Source organism: Portunus trituberculatus, chromosome 41 (assembly GCF_017591435.1).
Source record: "Portunus trituberculatus isolate SZX2019 chromosome 41, ASM1759143v1, whole genome shotgun sequence".
NCBI classification, from domain to species: domain Eukaryota; kingdom Metazoa; phylum Arthropoda; class Malacostraca; order Decapoda; family Portunidae; genus Portunus; species Portunus trituberculatus.
In genome coordinates, this window is record NC_059295.1 from 1,453,978 (window position 1) to 1,471,029 (window position 17,052).

The 17,052-nt window shown below is 39.4% G+C and overlaps 1 protein-coding gene across 6 annotated transcripts in view; it reads right to left on the bottom strand.

Moving 5' to 3' along the window:
* The window catches only part of LOC123517165 (fat-like cadherin-related tumor suppressor homolog), a gene marked incomplete at its 5' end in the record, with an annotated part of 296,558 nt that overhangs the window by 248,033 nt on the left and 31,473 nt on the right, over positions 1–17,052 (bottom strand). For all 6 annotated transcript variants that reach the window (XR_006678412.1, XM_045277149.1, XM_045277152.1 and 3 more), the window contains 1 exon segment: positions 6,528–6,789. Coding sequence is in view for 5 of the 6 variants with exons in the window: in XM_045277149.1 (XP_045133084.1) it covers positions 6,528–6,789 (262 nt within the window).

Here is a 17,052-nt window from a genome sequence, read left to right on the forward strand (position 1 = left end):
TAGCTTCCTCATAGAAGGGTGGAAGCATGGAATAGTTTAGACGTGGAAGTGGTCAACGCAAGGAATATTCATGATTTTAAGAAAAAGCTGGACATTAATAGATATGGAGACGGGACAACACGAGCATAGCTCTTTTCCCGTATGTTACAATTAGGTAAATACAATTAGGTAAATACACACACACACACACACACAACACAGTTTTTTTTACAGTGGCCAGGGCAGGTAGTGTGGAATCATTTTTCTTCATGCAATCAATTATTAAGGAATGATGAGTGAAAAAGAGATTCCATCAAAATACAGACATGAGATTAGAGACGGAAGGAAAGCTGATGATGACTATGCTGGTGAGGATGAGTGTGTATTCGAAAGTTTCGATACGACGACTACTTCACTACTAAAAAGAGTGTTAAATATTGAATATAAACTAGATAAACTGATAAAGGAGAATATGGAAATGAAAATAAATGAAGAACAGGATAAAGAGTTTATAAAACTGAGAGAAAGGATAAAAAAGTGGAAGAAAACGAAGCTAGGCTAAGAGCGGAAAACGAAGAACTTAAAAAGGAAGTAGCTAACTACAAAAAGCAGATGGAAGATGAACTCGGTAAAGCCGAGAAAGAAAAAGAGAAGCTGAAAGATCTAGTAAACAAGAAAGAGGAAAGAGTACAGAACGTTATTAAAAAAGAAGTACAAGCATGGAGAGTCCAAGATAAGAAAGATAAAGCTGATTTTCAGGAGGTGATTCAAGAACAACTTAAAGAAAAAGAAGAAAATATGACAAGCAAAATGATAGGAGTCCTCAAGACAAAAGAAAATTTAGTTAGAGAAATTGCAGAAAAAAAAAGTGTGTAGTCGTATTTGGAATAAAAGAAAAAAAAAATATATAGACCAAAAAGAGAAAAAGAAGAAATGAAATCAGTCAAAGACCTACTGAAGAATCTAAACGACAAAGATAGGCAGAACTTTGAAGAGGAAGTAGAAGAAATAAACAGAAAGGGACCATATCAAGAAGGAAAAACGAGACCAATTAAAATGCTACTACAATCACCAGCAGCAACAGAAGAAATATTATATAGAACAACAAAACTTAGAGAAACAGAAGGCTGCAAGGATATCTATATAAAGAAAAATAGAAATGAGGAAGAAAGGAAGAGATACAATGAACTGGCAGCAGCAGTAAGGGAAAAGAATAATGAAAGGTCAAGAGGAGAAGAAGGCATTTTTTTGGAGAATTCTAGGAAACAGGATAAGGAAATGGTATATAAACGAGAAGGAAGAGAAAAAAGTGGAACAAGTTTAACTAAAAATGATAAAGGCAAAAGACTAAAAATGATGTATACGAACATAGACGGGGTTTTATCAAGTAAACTAGAATTAAGAGATTACATAAAGAAAATCCAGATATTGTATGCCTGGCTGAAACAAAACTAAATGAGCCAATCAAAATAGACTTGGATAATAGGTATAATGTATGGAGAAGAGACAGAGTGGGTAAAGGAGGAGGAGGAGTCATGATTATGTTAAGGAAGGAGATAGTGATAAACAAATGGAATGGGGAAGGAAAAGCAGAAGTATTGTATATTAAGATGCATATTAATAAAAAGAGTTAACAATCATTGTAACATATGTGCCACCAAAACAAATTCATGGACCAATCAAGAATATAAAGACATGATAGATGACACAATAAGGAGTCTAATGAGAATTGTTAAAGAAAGGAGAAAAGTGATATTAGTAGGAGATTTCAACTGTAAAGAAGTGGACTGGGAAAATTATGAAAGTGGTATGGGGAAGAAGCCTGGGAGAAAGATTCTTGAACCTAATGATAGACAATATGATGGACCAGAGAGTAAAGGAATGCACAAGATTCAGAGGAAACGACGAGCGAGATTGGACCTAGTTTTTACAAGGGGTATACAAATGAATGATGATATAAGATATAAGTGCCCATTGGGAAAGAGTGACCATGCAATATTAGAAATAGATATAGAAGAGGAAAGGAAGATAGAGACGATTCATACAAAGGAGACCGATTAAATTACAGAAAGGCTGATATTGAGAATCTCAAGAACTATTTTAAAACGTAGACTGGGAGGAGATGGAAAACTCAGAGACAATGCAAGACAAATATAACTTATTTTTGGAAATATACAAAACAGGAGTCAGGAAATTCGTCCCGAAATATAGACCTAAAGAAGAAGGAAAGAAAGATTGGTTTAATGCAAGATGTGCTAAGGCAAAGGAGAAAAGAGATGGAGCATGGAAAAGGTGGAAGAGAAATAGAAATCCAGCAAATAAGGAAAACTTCAAAGCAGCAAGAAATGAATATGTTAAGGTGAGGAAGGAAGAGGAAAAGAACTTTGAAAAAGAAATTGTCGAAAAATGTAAGGAGCAACCAAAATTGTTCTATAGATTCATAAACGGAAAAATTAGGCAAAAAGAACCAATATAAAGGTTAAAAGGAGAAAATGGGATGGTGGAAGACCCAAAAAGTATGGCAGAACTATTAAATAAAAATTCCAGGAGGTCTTTACTAAGGAATCCAAATTTGAGAGGCCACAGAGTAATAGAGAGACAATCTATATGAAAGAGATTAAAGTAACCAAGCTTGAAATAAAAGAGTTAATGAAGGAACTGGATGAAGAGAAGGCAATGGAACCAGATGAAGTCTCAGGCAGAATACTGAAAGAATGTAAGAAGAACTAGCAAGTCCTATATACAACATCATAAAATGCTCAATAGAAAATGGAACAGTACCAGTAGAATGGAAAAGAGCTGAGGTGGTTCCCATATATAAGAGAGGAAAGAAGGAAGAACCTTTAAATTACAGACCGGTATCAGTAACTAGTGTAATATGCAAGATGTGTGAAAGAATAATAAGGAAACAATGGATCAAATTCCTTGAAGACAACAAATTAATATCAAATAGCCAATTTGGTTTTAGAAAAAGATGGTCTTGTGTAACTAATTTATTGAGTTTCTATTCTAGAATAGTTGATAGAGTACAAGAGAGAGAGGGGATGGGTTGACTGTATTTATTTGGATTTAAAAAAAGGCGTTTGACAAAGTGCCACATGCAAGATTACTGTGGAAGTTAGAGAAGGGTGGCTTAAAAGGAAGCACATTGAGATGGATAGAAAATTATTTGAGAGGAGAGAAATAAGGACGGTAGTTAAAGATATGAAGTCCAAGTGGAGAGCAGTAGAAAGCGGAGTGCCACAGGGGTCAGTATTGGCACCAATACTTTTCCTCATTTATATTAACGACAAGCCAGAAGGAGTGAACAGCTATATAAATCTGTTTGCAGATGATACAAAACTGTGCAGAGTTATAAAGCAAAAGGAGGATTGTGAAATACTGCAAGAAGACCTAAATAAGATCTGGGAATGGAGTAAGAAGTGGGGAAATGGAATTCAATGTGAACAAAAGCCATGTCATGGAAATGGGAAAGAGTGAAAGACGACCTGTGGAAAATCTATAAGATGGGAGATGGAGTAGAACTGGAGAAAGTAAAAAAGGAAAAGAACTTAGGAGTGATGATGGAAGAAAACAATCAACCAGTAAGCCATATTGATAGAATTTTTAGAGAAACATATAATTTGCTAAGGAATATTGGAGTAGCATTTCACTACATGGACAAAGAAATGATGAAGAAATTGATAAGTACTATAATAAGACCCAGATTGGAATATGCAGGAGTAGTGTGAACCCCTCACAAAAAGAAACACATAAGGAAATTGGAGAGGCTACAAAAAATAGCTACAAGAATGGTTCCAGAATTTGAAGGGATGACATATGAGGAGAGACTAAAGGCTATGGATCTACCAACCCTGGAACAAAGAAGGGGAGAGAGGAGACCTGATACAAGTTTATAAATTGATCAACGGAATGGACCAAGTGGATAATGAGAAACTGATCCTGAGAGAATATGACATCTGAAGCACAAGATCGCATAGTAAAAAGCTGAGAAAAGGAAGATGTCTGAGAGATATTAAAAAATATAGTTTCTCGCAGAGATGTATTGAGACGTGGAACAGTTTAAATGAAGAAGTAGTGTCTGCAACGAGTGTGCATACTTTTAAAGTAAGATTGGATAAGTGTAGATATGGAGACGGGGCCACACAGCATAAAGCCCAGGCCCTGTAAAACTACAACTAGATAAATACACACACACACTGTGTAGTGTAGTGGTTACACACACTCAGAATAGAGACCCATTCCAGGAAGCACACAAATGGGCAAGCCTCTTAATGTGTAGTCCCTGTTCACCTAGCAGTAAAAAGGTACAGGATGTAATTCGAGAAGTTGTGGCATCGCTTTCCCTGTGTGTGAAGTGTGTGTTGTGGTCTCAGTCCTACCCGAAGATCGGCCTATGAGTTCTGAGCTCGCTCTTTAATGGGGAAGACTGGCTGGGTGACCAGCAGGCAACTGTGGTGAATTACACACACACACACACACAAACATTATTTAATGTAGAGGGTTATTTCACAGAACCGAATGATGAAGTGACACAGGAAGGGTTAAGAAATGTCATGGTGCATAAACAGAAAACCAGCAAATCATTAGAAAAGGTGGATGTCAGAAAAGCAACAGGGCCAGATGGAGTGTCAGGATGGAACAGCTAGTAGAACTAATTTTGAATGTGATCAACAGGTCTCTGATAGAAGGGAAAATACCAAAGAAATGGAAAAGAGCAAATCTAGTTCCTATATACAATGGAGGAGAAATGACTAAGCCCCTAAATTATAGGCCAGTGTCACTCACTAGAGTTGTGAGAAAACTGTCAAATTATGATCAAAGAAAAATTATTGAAATATCTGGAGGAAAATGAAATCATAAATAACTAAAAAAATTGGATTTAGGAAAGGAAAGTCTTGTATTACAAATTTACTATGTTTCTATATAAGAGTAATAGATGAGGTACAGGGGAGAGATGGATGGGTCAATGAAGTGTATTTAAATATCAAAAAGGCCTTTGACTCAGAGTACCACATAGAAGACTCTTATGGAAAATAGAACATAGGAGAAATACAGGGAAGTATCTTAAGCTGGATGAGGGACTACTTAACTAGAAGAGAAATGAGGGCTGTGATAAGAGACAACCCATCAAGATAGAGCACAGTAACAAGTGGCATACCTCAGAGTTCAGTGCTGGCACCAATAATGTTTCAAATATATATCAATGATATACAAAAGGGTTTGAGTAGCTACATAAATTTGTTTGCAGATAATGCAAAATTCCTAAGAGTAATGAAGAACAATGAGGACTGTATGGAATTCCAGAGATATTGACTAAAATATGGAAATGGAGCCAAAACTGGAAACTAGAATTTGTCATATGATGGAAATGGGTAAAAGTAATAGAAGACCTATGTGGGAATACAAAATGGGAGAAGAGATAATAATGAAGAGGAAGGAAGAGAAAGAACTGGGAGTGGTTACACAAGACATCCTGAATTTAGAAAGACACATAAATGGGTTATTTGCTTTAACCTACAGGACACTGACAAATATCAGAGAGACATTTAATTATAAAGATAAAGATTAGGATGAAAAGATCACAACCACTGTGATAAGGCCTAGACTCGAATAAGCAGCAGTGGCGTGGTCACCACACATGCAAAAGAATATCAGGACACTAGAAAGAGTCCCAAGGACAGCTACAATGATGGTGCCAGAAATAAAGGATCTTCCATATGAAGAAAGACTGAAGGAAATGGAACTGCCAACTTTGAAGGATAGATGTGAGAAAGATCTCACAATATATGATAGTAAACTGTATGGAAAAGATAGACAGACAAGACGTGGTATCACTAACTGAAGATGGAGATAGACGGACAAGAGGATACTCTAAGAAGATCATAAGAACCTAAGAACATCAGAAAAAAAAGGGAAGCTGCAAGAGGTTGTCAGGCCTACACGTGACAGTCCCTATATGGACAAAGCTACTTAATTCCATCTATCATCCTCATCCCTAAATTTATCTAATCTTATTTTAATGTTTGAGGAACATTAAAATGTTTAGCTTAGCTTTTCACATAGGACAGTGGACATCTGGAATGGCTTGAGTAAAGAGATTGTGACTGCAGAAAGTGAGCATAAATTTAAGGAAAAATTGGACAAAATTAGATATGGAGACAGGTCACTATGAGCTCCACTTGAACCTTGTAATATACAACTAGATAAATACACACACACAACATAACAATATACAAAATATCTTAAGTTTGTTGGTATTTCATTACAGTAGCGTCTTACACATATTTATATTTGGTATGGTAGAATCTCTGGTCTCCCACTCTTGCCTGGCTGTAGCTCAGCCTATATTCTTTACTAATCCTCTGTTGAATGAACAGGGCTAGAGGCTAAAAGAAGATAAGCCAAGCTGCTTTCATCAGAATATTTTAACTTTGACCCTCAGAGTTAAAAGTTGAGCACACCAATTAATATTATATTGCCAACTACATCACCAGGTCAACTGACATGACTAAAAATACTAGATAATGAGTGAAAAATAATCTTACCTGTGTGTCGGTTGATTGAAAAATATTTTCCAATGTTTCTCTCAACAAGGCTGTAAGTAACTCTTCCATTGTAACCTTGATCGAGGTCCTGGGCTGTAACAGTGAGCTGAGTTAGGTTCTGAGAGTGGGTTGCCATCACGGGTGACCCACGGCTGGCAGTCTGCAGAACACTACCGTGGTAGGCAAGTCTCTCCCATTCAGGCCACCAGTCATTTTCATCTAAAACTGTCACGCCCAGCCAGGTACTATGAGACAAACCAGCCTGGAAAAGCACATCAAAGCAGATAATTCAGAGCTCTTGAGGGATTGTCTTTAAATCTCCAATCTCAATCTCAATCTCAATGTTGTGTGTGTGTGTGTGTGTGTGTGTGTGTGTGTGTGTGTGTGTGTGTGTGTGTGTGTGTGTGTGTGTATTTACCTAATTGTATTTACCTAATTGTAACATACGGGAAAAGAGCTATGCTCGTACTGTCCCGTCTCCATATCTACTAATGTCCAGCTTTTTCTTAAAATCATGAATATTCCTTGTTGACCACTTCCACGTCTAAACTATTCCATGCTTCCACCCTTCTATGAGGAAGCTATATTTTTCACATCTCTCCTATAAGTGGCCATTTTAGTTTTTCCCATGCCCTCTCGACATTCTTTCATTCCACATACACAGATCTTCCCTATCCATTTTTCCATGCCAATCATCACTCTGTATATTGCTATCAGGTCTCCCTTTCTCTTCTGTTTTCCAGGGTCGGAAGTTGCATTCTGTTCAGTCTGTCTTCATAAGTCAAATCTCTTAAGTCAGGCACCATTTTGTTGCAGCCCTCTGTACTTTCTCTAGTTTCCTTATGTGTTTCTTTAAGTTCGAGCCCACTGTATTGTTGCATATTCAAGCCTTGGTCTTATCATTGCAGTAATTATTTTCTTCATCATTTCTTCATCTAAATATCTGAACGCCACTCTTATGTTCCTCAATAAGTTCAATACTTCTCCAATTATTTTGTTTATATGTCTCTCTGGCGATAGGTCATTGGTAATTGTCACCCCAAGGTCTTTTCTTCATGACTGGTTTTATGTCTTCATTTCCTATCTTGTACATACTCCTGATTCTTCTTTCACTCTTGCCAAACTCTAATTTCTTGCATTTTGTCGTGTTGAACTCCATTTGCCATGTACAGCTCCATTTCCATATTCTGTCCAAGTCTTCCTGGAGTAGTTCGCAATCTTTGTCACATCTCACTTTTCTTAACAATTTTGCATCGTCTGCAAATAGGCTCACATAACTGGACACCCCATCCACCATGTCATTTATGTAGACCGCGAACATTACTGGTGCCAACACTGATCCCTGTGGAACTCCACTCTCCACCAAGCCCCATTCTGATGGTCTGTCCTTAATTATTGTTCTCATTTCTCTTCCTACCAAAAGTCTTCCATCCATTTTAGTAAACTGCCATGCACTCCTCCTACCATTTCAAGTTTCCAGATCAGTCTCCGGTGTGGTACCTTATCAAAGGCCTTTTTTAAATCCAGATATATTCCATCAGCCCAACCATCTCTTTCCTGTATTACATCTATCACCCTCGAATAGTAACATATCAGGTTTGTCGTGCATGAACGCCCTTTTCTAAAACCAAATTGACACTCACAAAGTATGTCATTTTTCTCCAAGAAGTCTGTCCATCTATTCTTCACCACCCTCTCACACATCTTAGCTACCACACTTGTAAGTGACACTGGTCTATAGTTCAATGGGTCTCTCTTGTTACCTGATTTATAAATTGGGACAATGTTAGCTCTTTTCCAGTCTTGGGGCACTACACCTTCCCTTAATGAGGCATCAATTACTTCACAAACTTTTTCTGCCAGTTGCTCCCTGCATTCTCTTAAAATCCATCCTGATACCCCATCAGGTCCAACAGCTTTTCTCACTTCTAAACTCCCCATCATATTCTTGATCTCCTCCACAGTTACTTGAAACTCCTTCATAATCCCTTTCTGTTCCATTACCAGTGGTTTGTCAAAAACAGTCTCCTTTGTGAATACCTTCCGAAAGCATCCATTCATAGCCTCTGCCATTTCCCTGGGATCCTCACTGCATACTCCATTTACTTCTAAACTTTCAATACTTTCTCTATTTTTGATGTTGTTGTTCACATGTCTGTAAAAAAGCCTTGCTTGGTCTTTACATTTATCAATTATATCCTTTTCTTGTTTCTTTCTTTCTTCTCTTCTAATCAACACATATTCATTTCTTGCTCTTTTGTAACTTTCCCACTGCTTAATCCGTCTTTTCCTTCTCCACCTCTTCCATGCATCCTCTTTTCTTGTTCTAGCCTTTTCACATCTATCGTTAAACCAGTCCTGCTTTCCAACTTCTCTATGTTGTCTTATTGGTACAAATTTTTCTCACCTTCTTTGTATATTTTTATAAATTCCTTCCACTTTTCATTTGCTCCCTTAGCACTCTTGAATTTCATCCAATTTGTCTCTTGAAAGAATTTCTTTAGGTTTCCAAAATCTGTCTTGGCATAATTCCATCTTCCCACTTTATATTCTTCATTTCTTCTAGATTTCTCTTCATCTATCACCTTGAACTCCAAAACTGCATGATCACTCTTTGCTAAAGGGCACTCCACCCTCATCTCCTCAATGACCATTGGCTCTGTACTAAAGACCAAGTCCAGTCTTGACGATGCTCCCTCTCCTCCAAACCTAGTATCTTCTTTGACCCACTGAGTTAACACATTTTCCATTGCCAGTGTCAATAGTGTATTTCCCCATGTTGTGTCTGATCCTTCCATTGACCAGTCCTCCCAACACACCTCTTTACAATTGAAATCTCCCATCATTATAGTTCGTTCACAGCCACCCAACATTTCTTCCAGACATGTTCCTGTATCACTTATCATTTCTTCATATTCCTGTACTGACCATGCATTTGTCTTAGGTGGTACGTACACCACTATGTAGTGCCTCTTTTTTCCTTCATTAGTTTCTGCTCTGATCTTTAGCACTTCTGCCTTTCCCATACCTTCTTTCACTTGATCCACCTTTATATCTTTTTAACCAGCAACATCACTCCTCCTCCCATCTTACCTACTCTATTTCTTTTCCAAACATTATATTTCCTTCTCCAACCATCATCAGGTCTTCTTCCTCTCTCAGTTTTGTTTCAGTAAGACCCACAATATCTGGGTTCTTGTCCCTCAAGTAATCGTTGAGTTCTAAAATCCCAATATCACTCCATTTATGTTGGAATACATTACATTCGCTCATACGTAAGTTTCTTTAGTCCTTTCTTGCTGTACTTTTCTGGGTTATGAACCACTTCCTCAGTCTCATATCCAAGATTCTCCAGAAAAACTCTTTCTTCTCCTCTTCTGTCCTCTCTTCATTTTTTTTCAAAGCCTCCTTTCTCAACTCATTTAACATTTCTCTTTCCTTTTCACCGAGATCTCTTCTCAACCAAATCTTCCTTGTTGTTTCCTGCTGGGCTAGCCGTGTGTGTGTGTATGTGTGTATTCACCTAGTTGTAATTTTACAGGACCTGGGTATCATACTCGTGTGGCCCCGTCTCCATATCTACAGACAACCAACTTTCCTCTAAAACTATGCACACTCCTCGCTGACACCACCTCCTCACTCAAACTATTCCACACCTCCACACATCTCTGTGGGAAACTATATTTCTTCACATCCTTCAAGCATATTCCCTTGGCTATCTTTTTACTATGCGATCTCGTAGTTCGATTTAAATTTTCTTCTCTCAACATCATTTGCTCATTATCCACTTCATCCAAACCGTTCAACAGTTTATAAACCTGTATTAAATCTCCTCTTTCTCTTCTTTGTTCCAAGGTAAGCAAATTCATTTCTTTTAATCTCTCCTCATAGGTCATTTCTGCCAATTCCGGAACCATTTTTGTTGCCATTCTCTGCAATCTCTCCAACTTCCTTATATGCTTCTTTTTATAAGGGGACCAAACCACCCCAGCATATTCCAATCTTGGTCTAATTACCATACTAATTAATTTCTTCATCATATCTTTATCCATATAATGAAAGGCTAATCCAATATTTCTAATCAAATTATATGTTTCTCCAAACATCTTGTCAATATGAGCCTGAAACTGTCCATGGTCTTGTATTATCACTCCCTAATCCTTTTCCTTTTCCACCTTTTTCAACACTACTTCTTCACCCATCTTATATGACCATCTTGGCCGTCTTCCACTCTTCCCCATCTCCATTACATGACTTTTGCTCAGATTAAATTCCATCTCCCACCTCTTGCTCCACACCCAAATCCTATCCAGATTGGCCTGTAAAATTTCACAATCTTTTTCACTCTTCACACACCTACACAAATTCGCACCATCCGCAAACAAATTAATATAACTGTTTACTCCCTCTGGCATATCATTAATATAGACAAGGAAAAGTATTTGTGCCAGCACTGAACCTTGTGGGACTCGACTCTCCACCACCAACCAGTCCGACTTTGCATCCCTTATTACCGTTCTCATCTCCCTCCATCTCAAGTAGTTTTCCATCCACTTTAACACTTTTCCCTTCAGTCCTCCATAAATCTCTAATTTCCATAGCAGTCTCATGTGAGGTACCTTGTCAAAAACTTTTTTTAAATCCAAACATACACAGTCCATCCATCCCTCTCTCTCTTGTATTTTGTCAACCACTCTCGAATAAAAGCTCATTAGATTTGTTACACATGACCTCCCTTTCCTAAAGCCAAATTGATGATCCGATAACTTATGATCCTCCAGGAACCGTATCCAATATTTCTTTATCACCCTCTCACAAATCTTACCGACCACACTTGTTAAAGACACAGGTCTATAGTTAAGAGGCTCTTCCTTACTGCCTCCCTTAAAAATGGGCACCACTTCAGCTCTTTTCCCCTCTACCGGTACTTCCCCAGTTTCTAATGAGCACCTTATATCATATAATGGATCTATCAATTCTTCTCTACATTCCTTCAATAATTTGCCTGAAACTTCATCTGGTCCCATCGCTTTATCATCTTTAAGTTCCTCCAACATTTTATATAACTCCTTTTTAGGTATCTTAATGTCATCCATGTGCACATTTCCTTCTACATTTTGAGGCTTTACAAACATTGTTTCTTTAGTAAATACTTGTTGAAACCTATTATTTAGCAATTCCACAATATTCTTAAGGTCATCTACTATCCCTTGCTCTCCTTTTAATCTTTCAATGGACTCTCTCTTTTTAAGTTTACCATTTATGAACCTGTAAAATAATTTTGGATGTTCCTTACTCTTGTCTACAATATCTTTTCAAATTTTCTTTCTTCCTCCTCCTTACCCTCACATACTCATTTCTCGCCACTCTATAATTCTCCTTATTTAGTATATTCCTGCTCTTTTTAATCTTTTCCAAGCCACATCTCTTTTCTTTAGCCTTAACACAAGTTGCATTAAACCAATCCTTTCTTCCTTCCTCTCTCGGTTTATACTTTGGTACAAATTTCATAACTCCTTTATAATATTTCATAAAAATCTCATATTTCTTTTGCACTTCTCTGATTTGTAACATCTTCTCCCAATCTAATGTTCTAAAATAATTTTTCAAATTTTCTGTGTCCATCTTTCTATAATTCAATCTACCACTCCTGTATGTCTCATCTCTCCTTCGCTGTGTTATTGCCTCTGCATTTCCATAACCACATGATCATTCTTCCCCAATGGACATTTATATTGTATATCCCCATATAGGTACACTTCTCGTGTTAACACTAAATCCAGTCTAGCCGGTTCATCATCTTTATATCTAGCATTTTCTTTCACCCACTGTTCCATCATATTTTTCATCATTAGATTAAGGAATCTCTCTCTCCATGCTTCCTCTCCAACACCACTTACTAGATTTTTCCAATCCAATTCTTTACAATTAAAATCTCCTACTAGTATCACCTTTCTTTTCCCAGTTAATACACTTTCCAAACTCTGTAAAGTATCCTTGATCATAATGTCGTATTCCCTTAATGTCCAAGAATTTGTTTTAGGAGGTACATAGGTCACCATGATTATTAATTCTTTTCCATCACTTTTTAACCCTATGCTTATCACTTCTGCGTTATTCTTCCCATACCAAACCTTATCCACACCTTAGCCTTCAACTTTGCTATCCTTCATGACCTAGAGCAACTGGTGCAGCACCCTACTCGTATTCCTGACCGTCTTGGAGACACGCCCAACATTCTTGATCTCTTCCTCACCTCTAACCCTTCTGCTTATGCTGTCACCCTTTCATCTCCGTTGGGCTCCTCCGATCACAATCTCATTTCTGTATCTTGTCCTATTTTTCCAATCCCTCCGCAGGATCCCCCAAAGCGAAGGTGCCTCTGGCGTTTTGCCTCTGCCAGTTAGGGGGACCTGAGGAGGTATTATGCTGATTTTCCCTGGAATGATTATTGCTTCCGTGTCAGAGACCCATCTCTTTGTGCTGAACGCATGACAGAGGTATTAGTATCTGGCATGGAGGCGTACATTCCTCATTCTTTTTCTCAACCTAAAGCTTCTAAACCTTGGTTTAACTCAGCCTGTTCTCGTGCTATACATGATAGAGAGGTTGCCCACAAAAGGTACTTGAGCCTTCCATCTCCTGAATCTCATGCACTTTATATCTCTGCCCGGAATCATGCCAAGTCTGTTCTTCAACTTGCCAAACACTCTTTCATAAATAGGAAATGTCAAAATCTTTCAAACTCAAACTCTCCTCGTGACTTCTGGCATCTAGCCAAAAACATCTCAAATAACTTCACTTCTTCATCTTTCCCTCCTTTATTTCATCCTGATGGCACCACTGCCATCTCTTCTGTCTCTAAAGCTGAACTCTTTTCTCAAACCTTTGCTCACAACTCCACCTTGGACGATTCTGGGCTTGTCCCTCCCTCTCCTCCTTCTGACTATTTCATGTCAACAATCAAAATTCTTCGTAATGATGTTTTCCATGCCCTTGCTGGCCTAAACCCTCGGAAGGCTTATGGACCTGATGGGGTCCCTCCTATTGTTCTCAAAACTGTGCTTCTGTGCTTGCACCTTGCCTGGCCAAACTCTTCCAACTTTGTCTATCGACTTGTACCTTTCCTTCCTGCTGGAAGTTCGCCTACATTCAGCCTGTTCCTAAAAAGGGTGACCGTTCTAACCCCTCAAACTACCGTCCTATAGCTTTAATCTCTTGCTTGTCTAATGTTTTTGAATCTATCCTGAATAGGAAGATTCTCAAACATCTGTCACTTCACAATCTTCTGTCTGATCGCCAGTATGGCTTCCGTCAAGGTCGCTCTACTGGTGATCTTCTGGTTTTCCTTAGTGAGTCTTGGTCATCCTCTTTTAGAGATTTCGGTGAAACTTTTGCTGTTGCGTTAGACATATCAAAAGCTTTTGATAGAGTCTGGCTTTGATTTCAAAACTGCCGTGTTACGGCTTCTATCCTTCTCTCTGCAACTTTATCTCATGTTTCCTTTCCGACCGCTCTATTGCTGCTGTGGTAGACGGCTACTGTTCTTCTCCTAAAGCTATTAATAGTGGTGTTCCTCAGGGTTCTGTCCTGTCACCCACTCTCTTTCTATTATTCATTAATGACCTTCTTAACCAAACTTCTTGCCCTATCCACTCCTACGCTGATGATACCACCCTACATCTTTCCACGTTCTTTCAGAGACGTCCAACCCTTCAGGAAATTAACAGATCACGCAGGGACACCACGGAACGCCTGACTTCCGATCTTTCTAAAATTTCCGATTGGGGCAGAGAAAGTCTAGTAGTTTTCAATGCCTCAAAAACTCAATTCCTCCATCTATCAACTTGACACAACCTTCCTTCCAGACAACTATCCCCTCTTCTTCAATGACACTCAACTGTCTTCCTCTTCCACAATGAATATCCTCGGTCTGTCCTTTGCTCATAATCTTAACTGGAAACTTCACATCTCATCTACTGCTAAAATAGCTTCTATGAAGTTAGGTGTTCTGAGGCGTCTCCGCCAGTTTTTCTCGCCCCTCCAACTGCTTACTCTGTATAAGGGCCTTATCTGTCCCTGTATGGAGTACTCTTCGCATGTTTGGGGGGATTCCAGTCACACAGCTTTGCTTGATAGGGTGGAATCGAAATCTCTTCGTCTCAACCCCCCTCCTCTGACTAACTGTCTTCAGTCTCTTTCTCACTGCCGAAATGTTGCATCCCTTTCTATATTTTATCGCTATTTTCATGGTAACTGTTCTACTGATCTTGCTAACTGCATGCCTCCCCTCCTCCTGCAGCCACGGTGCACAAGGCTTTCTTCTTCCTCTCATCCCTATTCTGTCCAACTCTCTAATGCAAGAGTTAACCAGTACACTCAATCATTCATCCCTTTCACTGGTAAACTCTGGAACTCCCTCCCTGCATCTGTATTTCCAAATTCCTACAACTTGTCTTCTTTTAAGAGGGAGGTATCGAGGCATTTGCTCCCCTAATTCTGGCTGACGGTTTTGGCACTTTTTGTACTCTTTGGTGAGCCAGCGCTCAAATGGGCTTTTTTCTAACTTTCTTTTTTTTGCCCTTGGCTGGCCCTCTTCCCTACGTAAAAATATAATAAAAAAAATAAAAAAATCTTCTTCGTCATAATCATAACTCCTCCTCCACCTTTACCCTCTCTATCCTTTCTCCATATATTATATTTATTATCCAAATTTACCTTTGTTTTTTCATGTAATTTTGTCTCTGTCAAACACACTATATCAGGCTTCTCCACCATCACATAGTCTTGCAATTCTAATCTACTTGACAGTATCCCACCTATATTAGTATACATTACGGTCCACCCACTGCTCCGTCTAGGGGTTCCTCCGCATTCCTTCTTTCCACATACCATTTTCTGACTCTCTCTCCTATAACTCTCCAAAAAAACTTTTCTTTTTCCTCTTCAGACTGTTATCGCCATGGCGCAGAAACAAAGCATGTATAAGTTTAAGGTACTGGATTAAGAGTAAAATGTGGAGCAGCATCACAAGGATAGTACATAATGAGTACATATAGGAGAAAAGGTGAGAAGTATACATCACATGTGTTTACAAAACTGTCGGCCGTTAATGGAAGGGATGCTGAGCTGGGCCTACATGACGGAGAGAGTACGACCCTAGGGGTCGCGAGGGCGCTCGGGACAGATAAGAACATAGAGTTCCTGATGATGACGAAGGAACGAGGCCCCAGATTACACCCCAGCACCTCAGGAAGGGGCAGACTACGTTTCGACCTCACAGAGGAAGGTGTGGTGTGGTGAAGGCGAGGAAGGTCGAGCTCACCCTTGTCTTATAGAAGACCCCAAACACGTAAGTTCGCTGTCATCCCCCTTTGGTCGTTCACGTGTACGAGTAATGAGAATGATATGATAACACCTTGATGACTGCTGTTTGTGCCTATGTTGTGTTAGTCGTAATTCGCTCCTAGATGGTGTTACGTAGGATGCGTGATTGAGATATGAGTAAAGATAAAGTAATTCTGGTATTAAGACAATTTATCATTGTAGCAATTAAACTGAATTGTCATTGTAAACGTTGTTGAAATGATTTTGTAACTGCCAGTGTACTTGTTGACGTAAATGTGTTCTCACAGGTTTTTGACCGAATGAAATAAATATTCGAGTCAAACGTGACGGGTCTGCTGTTCACCTTTAACAGTAAAAAACGTGGAGTCTTCATTGTTTCTCGCCCGGGGCGCCTTCGAGAACAGCAGAGGACCCAGTGAGCTGCGTGTGTATGTGTGTGTGTGTCCCAGCGCGAGTAGAGCGGGCACGAGCCGCACCACCCATCCGCGGAGGAGAGCGGGGAAGTTAAGTTGTGTTCGGGGCAGGGAGTGGTGAGCGAGTGAAGGGCTCGTCACCGCTACACCCTTGCTGGCAATCGGTGCGAGGCGGAGGAGCGGGTCCTTCTCCCTCACACGGTAACTGAGGAGTGAGTGTGTTAGTGCGTACGTATACGTTACGTGGGCGGAGACTGGCGAGGCACGCCGGGTGACTCTAGTTGACAAGCGAGTGCAAGTGTGAACATTTATTAACCGGAATTGGTTGTACCTTAATTGCTTGAGATGTCGATGCAAGGTCAAAGTATAGTGATACGCGTATGGTGGTAAGAGTGATAACTTGGTAGTGCGTGTTGTGAAATTAGTGGGCTATACGGGACGTTATTTGTTGAGCTAGTTTTCACAACTCCCACGACACGGAAAGAACGAGGGAGACGTTGACAGCAGACAGCAGTGTGGAAGGTGCAAGAGTGCGATCCACGTAATTCTTAAGCGTCTGGTTGATTTACTGTGGCCCCGTAGTATCAAACTTTATTGCCAATCAATGTCTGCACACGATGGTGCACCGGCAGTGGCGATCGTGATCACGTTAAGGAGTTTTTCCCCAAAGCTTGCACTATAACGTAAATGTCAGGGTTTTTTCCTCTCAGTGGCGTAATCACCTTCCCACCACGTGCCATCGTACGATAAGTTAGTCGTGGGCC